This window comes from Littorina saxatilis, linkage group LG2, assembly GCF_037325665.1.
Source record: "Littorina saxatilis isolate snail1 linkage group LG2, US_GU_Lsax_2.0, whole genome shotgun sequence".
Classification (NCBI taxonomy): domain Eukaryota; kingdom Metazoa; phylum Mollusca; class Gastropoda; order Littorinimorpha; family Littorinidae; genus Littorina; species Littorina saxatilis.
Window position 1 is genome coordinate 92,560,215 of NC_090246.1, and position 13,188 is coordinate 92,573,402.

Consider the following 13,188-nt stretch of genomic DNA (forward strand, 5'->3'; position numbering starts at 1 on the left):
AACGAGAATGATGCATCCCCATGTCTCAGCTATACATTGTCTTGATATGATGCTGTGTATTTTTTTTGTTTCAATTGAACTTTTCTTTTTAACACAGACTTATCACTCTTCTTCGCATGTTTTTATACTGTAGGTCTACGTAGCAAATACTCTGCAACACATGTAACCCAAAATACAACTTGTGCCCGTACAATACCGCTTCTTTTATGAAAACACTGCTTCGGCCATGTTGATTTTAATCAACCAATTTTCTTGTGCTATTTTGTAAATACAGCGCACACTGCCGAATGAAAAGTGTTTAGGTTGTTGTACAAGCATTAGGTAAACTGATAAAAGCTACTTCCGGCTTATAAACTTCCGGAAAGAACTGCGGCAAAATCCGAACTATCGAACTTGGCGATCAGAAATGAAAACAACAAAGCAACTTGCAAGGTACATAGCTGACCATATATAAGACATAATGTTTGGAAAGGTCGCATGCTCAGCGGCGCAGAAATAGTCTGTATTTTATCGAAGTCCGAACTTTTATCTCGAAAAACAATAAAAACCGAAAAAAATAAAATAAAGAGGTTCCCTGTCCACCCCACTTTCCTTAGATTCGACTATTAATCAATCTGACCAGTTAGTTGCACCCTCTCTCTCTCTCTCTCTCTCTCTCTCTCTCTCTCTCTCTCTCTCTCTCTCTCTCTCTCTCTCTCTCTCTCTCTCTCTCTCTCTCAGTCGACGACTTTGAGCTTGGTTAATTCAATAGTTGGTATGTTCTCAAAATTTTAAATCTGCAGTGTTTATATTGCTCTGAAACTCGATATTACAACCATCAGTGTTGCATTGGACCAAAATGTTCACTGGCCAGCCGGGCGAGTTGCCAGGCGGTTTTTACTATCCCAGCGGATTTTGTACTCGCCCCTGGCGATCGGGCGGATGATTTGGCCATCCCTGCAGTTGACAAAAAAGTGGGGGAAGCAAGAACTAGATTGACAATGTCAGGAAAACAGTACAGTTCAAGTATTATTAGTTTCTCAGTTAGTGTTACTAATACAAGCAGTTTTCATGTTATTATGAGATTTATACTTATAGTTATAGTGCTAAGTATCAATGTCGTGTTCGCTTAGCTACATAACATGAAATAGTGTTGTGTTACTGTTAGTAGTAGTACTGTTAAGGCCAACAAAAAAAAGTTGTATTTTTCTGGTCACCCGACCCTACCTAGTTTTTTCCCGCCGACAAGGGGGATAACCCCGCATCCCTTTTGTCTCATTTGTTTTGTAATGTGTTGTCTTTCTCTTTGTATAGTAAGTCCAGTCTCTTTCAGTCTTTGCGTCACTGTATAGTTATTTTCTACCCTGACCAAAAAACAAATAACAACAACATCAAAATCTCGACCTACCTACCCTATTTTTTGTAGCCATGTTACCAGAAACATACAACTTTTTTTTTTTACATGCAGGGAAGAAATTTATTCTGGAGATGTATTGTTATGAAAGTGAAGCGCATTCCTTTTCCTGGAGCTATGCTATCTTTACTTAAAATCAGGAGGTTGAACAATGAAAAGTTACAGTTATTAAGTTAACTGATGTTAACATATTTTACAGTCTGCAACTTGTTGAAAATGAAACTTTCATGTTTTTATTTCCAGGGAACTGGGCCTTTTACGTGAGAAGAAACTTTCCAGTTCTTCAGCAGAAGCAAAAAAGAGGCACAAATTATGTAGGCATAAATGTTTCATTCATGTTGGAACTTCCGGTTTCATGAAATTCATTAATAATAATAATATTAAAAAAGTTTCAAATTAGGAATATCAATTATCACTACCAAATCTATATTGTCCAGAGAACGCCATGTTATGATACTACATTGTACATTGTATAAAAAGAAAGTAAAGTTCTTGGAGTGATACTGACATATAACCTTTGAATTCCTGTGATATTTTTAGTAACATTATAAAGCAGAGCTTATATTGTATGCTTTGAGTTTGACTGAGTAAGATACAAAGATTCTTTAAACACCTTGGCCTAGGTTGTTTTGTGATCAAGTCTTGAAAGAACGTATTTATCATTGTATACATGTACTTGTAAGGGACTAAAAGTAAAACTAAAAATGGAACTCTGACCCCTGAGCCGTGTTTTCTTTTTTCTCCAATTTAATTTTTTTAATCACATTTGGGTTTTTTGTTTTGCTTTCTGTTTTACAATTCAGCTTCATTATATATTGTGTTTGTTTGAATTTCAGGTCAAGGGTTCAGTTACCTCATTGTGATTGACTTTGAATCCACTTGCTGGGAGAGAGACAAATCAAGAACCCAGGAGATCAGTGAGTGAAACCAATGTATCTATATATACCAACTACAGGTAGTAGCTTCAAAGAGTAGATGGAAACTAGTTTTTGAATATGTTTTTGACTGCCTTTTAGTTTTAGTTTTAATTTGTTAAAACCCTGAAGTTGTTAACAATTGCATTGCTCCTCAATTACATTTGTTATGTCCAAAGATATGGTTGGTCTGATTGACATTATTTTTTTTAAAAATCCAAAAACAAAGAGACTGCCAACGTTCCAAAATTCAGAATCAAAAAACAAGAAAGGTAAGTTGTTGGAACGTTGTTATTGACAAAACAATACATTCACAGATATTTCGACCCAACAGCCTTAACAAATAATCACACAAAACTTATCTTGATAGTTCTATCAGTTTACGTCCACTCGTCAGGAAGCTGAGCGAATGACATTATTTAAACCAAAGACACATGTGTGTCACTGTCAGTGTCAAACTCTCATGTATTGCATCTGCAAAAAAACCAAACACCCACAACATAAATAAATAAATAAATAACCAGGATGAAAGGGAAATATAAACAAAAAAACTTTTTCAAATAAAACAAGAAGGGAAGAAAGGACAAAAAAAGTTATTCATGGGTGCAACTCTGCCGGCTACACGCCGGCAGCCGGTTTTTGGTTTCATCGGCTGCCGATGTTTTTGTTCCAGGAGAGGTTTTTTTTGGCATTTTAAATACTAAAAAAGCTGGACCTCAACTTTTGCCGGTTTTTGGAATTTTCCAGGTTGCACCCATGGTTATTCAATTAGGTTAGTGCATCAGGGCTGCCAACAGGGGCTTTAACAAGACTAAATGGTTAATTGGACTGCCTTAGTAGAATTTTAGAGGGTCTCAAAACCAGGAAGTTCATATTCTTGCTTTTGGAAGGCACATTCCTCGCTGACTCTTGATCTTTGTCATTGTATTGCGGACATTCAGAAGTGCTCTGAGTCTTTCACAAAAATATTATGGTTGGTTAGATTATCTCCGTACATTTGCGTCAGAACAGATCTGGTAGAAAATGATCTAAAAATGGTACCACTACCAATGGTATTCATGATAACTTGTATGTAGTGCGTTCCGGGACAGCCTCCATGAATGTTTTTCAGCTTTTGGTGTGTACAAGATGTAGGGATGCACAGTTTGGGGAGCCCTATACATTAGATTTTAACAGTTCTTTTATATTTTTGTCAGAGCTAAACAAACCTTGTTCAGTTTTGATGTCTGTTACAACAGTGTACAGTGGAACCCCCCCTTTAAGACCTCCAAAAATCTGAGAAAAATCAAGTCTTCAAAAGGAGGGAGTCTTAAAATTGGGGGTAATTTTACAGAGGTTATGAACAGAAAGTCTGAGAAAACAAGGTCTTAAAAAGGAGGGAGTCTTAAAATGGGGGTAATTTTACAGAGGTTATGAACAGAAAGTCTGAGAAAATCGGGTCTTAAAAGGAGGGAGTCTTAAAATGGTGGTAATTTTACACAGGTTATGAAGAGAAAGTCTTTGAAGGGAGGAAGTCTTACATCGGGGGGTCTTAAAATGGGGGTAATTTTACACAGGTTATGAAGAGAAAGTCTTAGAAGGGAGGAAGTCTTACATCGAGGGGTCTTAAAATGGGGGTAATTTTACACAGGTTATGAAGAGAAAGTCTTAGAAGGGAGGAAGTCTTACATCGGGGGGTCTTAAAATGGGGGTAACTTTACACAGGTTATGAAGGGACAGTCTTTGAAGGGAGGAAGTCTTACATCGGGGGGTCTTAAAATGGGGGTAAATTTACACAGGTTATGAAGAGAAAGTCTTAGAAGGGAGGAAGTCTTACATCGGGGGGTCTTAAAATGGGGGTAATTTTACACAGGTTATGAAGAGAAAGTCTTAGAAGGCAGGAAGTCTTACATCGGGGGTCTTAAAATGGGGGTAAATTTACACAGGTTATGAAGAGAAAGTCTTAGAAGGGAGGAAGTCTTACATCGGGGGGTCTTAAAATGGGGGTAATTTTACACAGGTTATGAAGAGAAAGTCTTAGAAGGGAGGAAGTCTTACATCGGGGGGTCTTAAAATGGGGGTAAATTTATACAGGTTATGAAAAGAAAGTCTTTGAAGGGAGGAAGTCTTACATCGGGGGGTCTTAAAATGGGGGTAATTTTACACAGGTTATGAAGAGAAAGTCTTAGAAGGGAGGAAGTCTTACATCGGGGGGTCTTAAAATGGGGGTAAATTTACACAGGTTATGAAGAGAAAGTCTTAGAAGGGAGGAAGTCTTACATCGGGGGGTCTTAAAATGGGGGTAAATTTACACAGGTTATGAAGAGAAAGTCTTAGAAGGGAGGAAGTCTTACATCGGGGGGTCTTAAAATGGGGGTAATTTTACACAGGTTATGAAGAGAAAGTCTTAGAAGGGAGGAAGTCTTACATCGGGGGGTCTTAAAATGGGGGTAAATTTACACAGGTTATGAAGAGAAAGTCTTAGAAGGGAGGAAGTCTTACATCGGGCGGGGTCTTAAAATGGGGGTAACTTTACACAGGTTATGAAGAGACAGTCTTTGAAGGGAGGAAGTCTTACATCGGGGGGTCTTAAAATGGGGGTAACTTTACACAGGTTATGAAGAGACAGTCTTAGAAGGGAGGAAGTCTTACATCGGGGGGTCTTAAAATGGGGGTAAATTTACACAGGTTATAAAGAGACAGTCTTAGAAGGGAGGAAGTCTTACATCGGGGGGTCTTAAAATGGGGGTAAATTTACACAGGTTATGAAGAGACAGTCTTTGAAGGGAGGAAGTCTTACATCGGGGGGTCTTAAAATGGGGGTAAATTTACACAGGTTATGAAGAGAAAGTCTTTGAAGGGAGGAAGTCTTACATCGGGGGGTCTTAAAAGGGGGGTAAATTTACACTGGTTATGAAGAGAAAGTCTTAGAAGGGAGGAAGTCTTACATCGGGGGGTCTTAAAAGGGGGGTAAATTTACACAGGTTATGAAGAGAAAGTCTTTGAAGGGAGGAAGTCTTACATCGGGGGGTCTTAAAAGGGGGGTAAATTTACACTGGTTATGAAGAGAAAGTCTTAGAAGGGAGGAAGTCTTACATCGGGGGGTCTTAAAAGGGGGGTAAATTTACACTGGTTATGAAGAGAAAGTCTTAGAAGGGAGGAAGTCTTACATCGGGGGGGTCTTAAAAGGGGGGTAAATTTACACTGGTTATGAAGAGAAAGTCTTAGAAGGGAGGAAGTCTTACATCGGGGGGTCTTAAAAGGGGGGTAAATTTACACTGGTTATGAAGAGAAAGTCTTAGAAGGGAGGAAGTCTTACATCGGGGGGTCTTAAAAGGGGGGTAAATTTACACTGGTTATTAAGAGAAAGTCTTAGAAGGGAGGAAGTCTAACATCGGGGGGTCTTAAAATGGGGGTACATTTACACTGGTTATGAACAGACAGTCTTAGAAGGGAGGAAGTCTTACATCGGGGGGTCTTAAAATGGGGGTAAATTTACACAGGTTATGAAGAGAGTCTTAGAAGGGAGGAAGTCTTACATCGGGGGTCTTAAAATGGGGGTAAATTTACACAGGTTATGAAGAGAGTCTTAGAAGGGAGGAAGTCATACATCGGGGAGTCTTAAAATGGGGGTAATTTTACACAGGTTATGAAGAGAAAGTCTTTGAAGGGAGGAAGTCTTACATGGGGGGGGTCTTAAAATGGGGGTAACTTTACACAGGTTATGAAGGGACAGTCTTTGAAGGGAGGAAGTCTTACATCGGGGGGTCTTAAAAGGGGGGTAAATTTACACAGGTTATGAAGAGACAGTCTTTGAAGGGAGGAAGTCTTACATCGGGGGGTCTTAAAATGGGGGTAAATTTACACAGGTTATGAAGAGACAGTCTTTGAAGGGAGGAAGTCTCACATCGGGGGTTCTTAAAAGGGGGGTTCCACTGTACCTGTAAACAGAAAGAGCAATGTTATGCTTCATTTCCTTGTGCTGTATTTCATTTGCAGTTGAATTTCCAGCTGTTCTGCTCAACACGAAGACAGGTGAAATTGAGAGCGAGTTCCAATACTATGTGCAGCCACAGGAAAATCCTACACTCAGCACATTTTGTCAACAACTGACTGGAATCACGCAGGTACCTAGCTGTAACCCAGAAACATCTGGCTTTTTCGTAATATTTGATCAGTATAACTTCTTATGCGAAGCATTATAGTTATGCTTGTGTGCCAAAGAGTAACACATCGAAGTCTGGAATTGGGAAAAAGATGTTTGTGTATTGCATGATTATTTGTGCTATTGAAAGGAGAAAAGGTTTCAGCATCAAATGAAATAAAAGCTATAGGTGTCTGTAAAAGACATCTCAAATGTAAGCTTCATTTCCTGAACAATGTATCTCTATACTTTGTTTGTTCGTTCATGGGCTGAAACTCCCACGGCTTTTACGTGTATGACCGTTTTTAACCCCGCCATTTAGGCAGCCATACACCACTTTCGGAGGAAGCATGCTGGGTATTTTCATGTTTCTATAACCCACCGAACTCTGACATGGATTACAGGATCTTTTTCGTGCGCACTTGGTCTTGTGCTTGCGTGTACACACGGGGGTGTTCGGACACCGAGGAGAGTCTGCACACAAAGTTGACTCTGAGAAATAAATCTCTCGCCGAACGTGGGGACGAACTCACGCTGACAGCGGCCAACTGGATACAAATCCAGCGCGCTACCGACTGAGCTACATCCCCGCCCGTATCTCTATACTAAATTTTGGCAAACTAAAGTTTCTTTTATTCTGTCCTCATTAGGAGCAGGTCAATGATGGGATTCCGATCTCGCTGTGCCTCCGCAAGTTTTCCCACTGGCTCCACAAGTTGTTCCAGGAGAAGAAGATTCAATTAGCCGGCACCCAGGCTGCTAACAGTGAGAATGGAGCAGTGAACACTGCTGCCTTGGTCACCTGGTCAGGTAAGTTTGTTTTCATAAAGAGTGGATACTGTAGAATACATGTTTGTATTTTTGGAGGTGTGTATGTCATTCTGTTCAGTGGCTTGCATGGTGTGTGTGTGTGTGTGTGTGTGTGTGTGTGTGTGTGTGTGTGTGTGTGTGTTTACTTGCTGTGTTTATGTGTGTATGCTGCTGTTAGTTTGTACACTTATGTCTATCTGTGTGGGTGTCATTTGCTGGGCGTGAACAAAAATATACACATACCTGTAAATGGTCCTTTCACTTCAGTTTATCTGTGATGGTAAGAATTTATGTTGCTGGATAGCATTAAAAGATAAGTGTGTACTTCACAGACTGGGATTTTGGTGTTTGCCTTCACTATGAGCTGAGACGCAAGCAGATTTCCAAAGCCCCTTGCTTCAACCAGTGGATTGACCTCAGAGCTACCTACACGGTACGTCTTACAGACCGTCAGTTCTTTTCCATCTATCTCTTTTATTCCCAGCTTAAATGTTCATAACCATTACAATTTGTACAAATACTAATTGTTTAAAGTGTGGAGGTTCTGTTCAGTATATTTTGACTTTTCAATGAGGTTAGAACTTTGAAGGCATATTTGTTCCTTTCTTTTACATTTTCATTACATTTGACTGCATGATCCTCTTGACTGTGAATTTTGTATCAGCCTGTTCCCTTGAATGACTGGATTAGCCATACTGTTGTGGAGATCGCTAGATACCACTGGAATCGAATGGAAGGATAAAGAACATTATGGAACTTACTTTGATTTAGTGCGCAGTCACTCATGACGTAAGCGTAGACGCTCATCGGACAGACCGAACTGTGTAGATCTAACCAGATTAGTTTCGATGTTTCCCGAATATTCTTGTATGTCCATTAACTATATAAGTAGGGCTGCGCACACGTATTGTTGTTCTTTACCAGTCTTGCACTTGTTCTTTCTTACACTGTGCTGAGAGATATTGTCACCGTTGTTCCAGCTGTTAATAAATCTACAGAACCTACACAACACATACTTTTATTAACTTGTGCTTTATGTTTGCAGAAATTCTATGGGCGGAAGCCCAAGGGTCTAAATGGAGCTCTTCAAGATGTGGGTATTGAGTTTGAAGGCAGAGAGCATTCAGGTGAGCGCCGAGAATGGATCTTATATCAGTTTAAAGCCATATGTACTCGATGACTATACACGATAATTGCTTTACCAACAGCTGGAGACAGACTAAATTAAGTTCCCTGCAAAATATTGTGGTCTAGGACCCCTTTAATGTTGAGATATTTGAATTTTCATTTTGATCTGGATCGTCCTATTTATAGATTTGGCAACACATGTAACGTTGATGCAAGGGAGAGAACACCGCGGCTTTGTTGACATCCTCACTTTTTCAGAGGCTAGAACAAGCTGTAATGCATGTATTATGGTCCGCGCATGGTGACGTATCGTCATTATATGGTCTTATGGTGCGTTTGACATCGATTGTGGGCAAACTACACTTTGTAAACACGGGAGTGCGTTAGTATGCCTTTAAAGTTGATCCTGAGTGGGTGTGATTCTGAGCGGTTTTTATGTCTTCTCTTTTTGTGAGATCGCTTGTGAAGCATAAAATCTAACGATTTCTGTACTGATTGTTTGTGTGTGTGTGTGTGTGTGTGTGCTTAAAACACATCTTTCTATAGTAAACCAATCTCACTTTGTAAAAGGCTTTGAATCTGACATTAACATTTTTTTTAACACCCCCAGTTTTTAACCGCCCATGTTTTTACATTCCATTCACAACTGGGTATAAATTTTAAAAGACAATAAACTAACCTCATTGCAGGCCTTCATGACTCCAGAAACACTGCTACCCTGGCCTGGAGAATGATCCGTGATGGCTGTGTCATGGATATCACCAAGTCTCTCACACCTGTACGTCGCACTTGATGTTTGCTTTTTGTGTGTGTGTGTGTGTGTGTGTGTGTGTGCGCCCCTGTATGTGTGTGTGCCCCTGTATGTGTGTGTGCCCCTGTATGTGTGTCTCTGTGTAAGTGAGTGTCAGAAATCATATGTGCACAAGAACAATTTTCCTTCAGTGTGTTTCTTTTGGATGTAAGCTGTAAAGTTATTTCGAAATTTTATCCCTGAGATTTTATCATATTCAGTAGCTGTGTGGAAGTGTTAGTCTTACCTTTTGCCATCAGGGATGTTTTTAGTTCTTGTTTGATGCTGAGGTTGTGAAATTAGCAGAACACTGGTAATAAAGTGTGAATTTTGTCATATATATGAATATTGTAGACGCCTTTCATCACTTCAAGTGCTGTTGCCTTTCATCTTTTTGATCTCAGTTGTACAGACCATCAGTGATATTATGTTTAATTGTTTGACTTTAACCTGCTTAACTCATTTAATATATATATATATTCATGAGGTATTACATTTATTTTACATGAAGCTGTTTTGCAAGTTTCAGTGCGTTCTTTTGAACCCAGTACAACATAAACAGCAATAAACATTTTTAACTCATGTCACTGTGTTTTTGTTTTTCTTTTATTGCTATGACTGTATGTTCTCAGGCATCAGCTGCCTCAAAGTGCCCACCTGTTCAACCTGCTGTGACAAGGACCAGAAAGACACCCAAGAAGACCACCCCCAAAAAAACGCCAGCTAAGAAAACAAACACAATTCAGAGAGGGGGTGACTCCGCTTCTTTTTCTTGCTATGTGGATACAGATTCTGCTGGTAACAGTGTTGACAGAAATAGTCATGCAAATGGGAGTAATACTGAAAGATCCACAGGACTTCAGATGAGGGATTCAAATATTCTCCAGTCACTGGATAGTGGGAACACCAAGCAGTCACACTTGTCCCAGAAGAGACCTGCAGTGTTTACTCCTGAAAAGACGTCCACATCCAAGTGCATGAGACTGTCAACACCAGAGAAGTTTGGTCAAATGTCAGCAAATGGTAGAAGAACAAGCCCAAGAAACAAGCAGTGCGGTGAACCTTCTTCATCCTGTCATTTGCAGTCTGCAAGGAAGCTTCAGACAAACTCAAATCAAGTACCAGCATCAAACCCTGTGACTGTCTCTAAGGACGTACACATTTCCACAGGCTTCGTTTCAGCTTCAAACTTGCTTGCAGCTGCCACCGCTAAATCTGATGGTTCTTTCAAGAGGCCTACCCCACCCAGTACACCCATCGCTTGTACAAATTCTTCAGCTACAGAACTTCAGAACTCCAGAATACCTCACCCTACTGCGACTCTAAACAACCAACATGTTCAAAACACCACATACAAAATGTTTGACGGTAATGGCAGTATAAAATCTCATGCAGACAGTTCTTCCAACGCCAGATTCCAAGGTTCCAAAATACCCGTGCCCCAGACTTTGAAAACCCCTTCCCCTTCTCTGCAACACAAATCAGCATCTTCAGGTAATGTGTGTAAGACACCAGCCCCCCTGAATAGAGCCAATGTGAATAGTAACTGTAATGTAGCGTCTATTAGAACATCCCTCAACTCTGCAGCAACTGGCAATGTTTCCTCTAGAACACCTCAGAATTCATCCATAATCAACTCTGCATCATTTAAAACACCTCAAAACTCAGCAGTGAACTCTACTGGGTCCTTCAGAACGCCTCAAACCTCATCCATGACATCCACTGGATCATTCAGAACACCACAGAACTCTACAGTGACCACCGCTGGATCACTCAGAACACCAACACACTCTGTCACAACCCCAACTGGATCATTCAGAACACCACAGAACTCTCCAGTGACCAACACTGGTTCATTCAAAACACCAACAAACTCTGTCACGACCCCAGCTGGATCATTCAGAACACCTCACAACCCTCCCATGACCTCAAACAGTAGCATGAAGGCAACCCCTCCACTGTGTAAGTGTGGGAGAAGGGCCAAGCGACGCATGGCTCAAAACCCAGGTCCCAACATGGGGCGTTGGTTTTTCTCCTGCGTCAAAGGGTCAGGCAACTCTGCAAACTCTTCAGGCTGTGGATTTTTTAAGTGGGAGACTGCTTCGCCTGGGCCAGTGACACCCGCAGGACGGCAGATGTGTTTCAGTAAAAGTTCAGGTGCTACTGGTTCGTTTACTCCAGTGTTGCAGGTGCCTGGGTCTCAGGCGGGACAAAGAAGGCTTGGACTGCAAAGTGTTAGTGCTAAGTTGCTGAGATAGTTGAGTCGTTTTCAAGGTGATTGTTGATCAAGCTGGTTTGATGGACTCTGGTGTTAATGTTTGCTTTGTAGAATGTACGAGGTAGCTGGTGCAATCAGTTTTGTAGAAATGCATGTTGAGACAATCAGTTAACACCTGAGAGAGAGTGTGTGTGTGTGTGCATGCTGGCGTACGTGTGTTTGTGTATTTGGATCACAAATCTCATTGATCACCTGATATACAGCATGTGCAGTACATCATACTGTGAGGCGTGTTTAATCCTGTGTGGACAGAACTGAAAGTTAGGCGTGTTTAATCCTGTGTGGACAGAACTGAGTTAACTTTTCCTCAAAGTATCAGACAGTATGTAGGCTGTTGAATAATGGTACTGGTTTGAGTGGAATGGTGCTCAGAATGCCTGTGCAACTTTGAGATGTGACCCAGAGACCCCCCCAAAACCCCCATCTATGATGCACAAATCTTACAACACATTTAACAATGTGTCCCAATGTTTCAGGCTAGTGTCAGGCCATTTACTGCTGTAGCCTTTTTCATTTGGTAATTATTAATATTAGGTTGTAAAAAAAATCTCAAGAAGTTTACGACACCTTTGTCGGTACCGTTGAAGGTTTGGGGGGAGGAGGGTTGAAGGGGAGATAGCTAGAGCGGTGGGGTCAGACTCCAGGTCAAATGCTTAGTGAGACTTTGATCTGTGCTTGAAAAGGAATTAGGTGAGTCCCAGAAGAAACTGGTGAACAAGGCATGATCCGCATTGAAATGAATGAAATCAGTCTTTGTTGGGAAATAATGATTGTCAGTGAGAGAGAGAGAGAACTAGAAGGAAAGACAGCTGGAAGGTACACATCACATTGCACACAGAGACCAGTTAATTGAGAAAGACTTTTCATTGAAACAGGAAAACATTGAATGTTTTATGCATGCGGCTCGTTTCTAAAATTAAAGACAATCAAGAAAATGATGCTCTTTGCAGTTTTGTTTGTGTTTGGCGGGTTGGTTGTTGTTATTGTTGCTGTTGCTGTTGCTACAGCTGATAGGAAATCAAGCACAATAAAAATGGCCACCAAAAGTTTATTTCCATCAAAATATAGATAAAAGTAAAATCTCAGCAATTCAGCACCATCTGACACAGATAACATTACAGGTGTTTGCCTTGTGACCTCATTGTTCCATCAACAAGAAATGCCATGAGCAAACCTGTTTTCAAAGAAGACAAATATTCAGCTCCTTTAAAACCCCACACTGGGTTCATGCTAGATTAGGCATGGTTTGACTGTACAGTGAATAAATTGCTGGAATCGTGCAAACATACTCTGAGAAGATTGGTTTATAAAGGCTAGCACATTAATTAAGAATGATATGAGATTTGATTGAAACATTCTGTAAACTTGTTGGTGATTTTTGTTTTGTTCATGAAGACATTCAAACAGTGTACATAAGGTCAAATAAGGTCTTTCGGAGAAGATTGAAATGTTTTCGCTTCTTTTGTCCCAAATCACCACATGCTGTGGATCGTTGATTTTTCAAATATTTACAAAGTTGCTGTTCTCTTGGAAAGTGAACATTACATCTCAAACAGTGGATGTTTGTTGTCATGTACGTTGTAAATCAAGTACAATACGGGAGGACCCACAGTAGATCAGATGGACATTGTTAAAAGGAAAAAGAAAAGAAAAACCCCACCAGAAAACAAGCATACTAAACTACTTGTACTTGTACTAGTGTAATGTGGTGATCATTCACAGTTAGTTATTTTCCTTAAATAGTCATTGCCG

At 40.4% G+C, this 13,188-nt stretch overlaps 1 protein-coding gene across 1 annotated transcript; it reads left to right on the forward strand.

Annotated features, from left to right (window-relative positions):
• The first annotated feature begins 354 nt into the window (after positions 1-354).
• Positions 355-11,931, forward strand: LOC138960169 (ERI1 exoribonuclease 2-like). Its single transcript, XM_070331931.1, has 9 exons — positions 355-432; positions 1,637-1,707; positions 2,230-2,310; positions 6,286-6,413; positions 7,081-7,240; positions 7,573-7,673; positions 8,286-8,367; positions 9,058-9,146; positions 9,791-11,931. Exons 1-9 carry the CDS (start codon positions 407-409, stop codon positions 11,414-11,416), a joined length of 2,364 nt encoding a protein of 787 aa, XP_070188032.1. The 5' UTR covers positions 355-406; the 3' UTR covers positions 11,417-11,931.
• Positions 11,932-13,188: the final 1,257 nt, after the last annotated feature.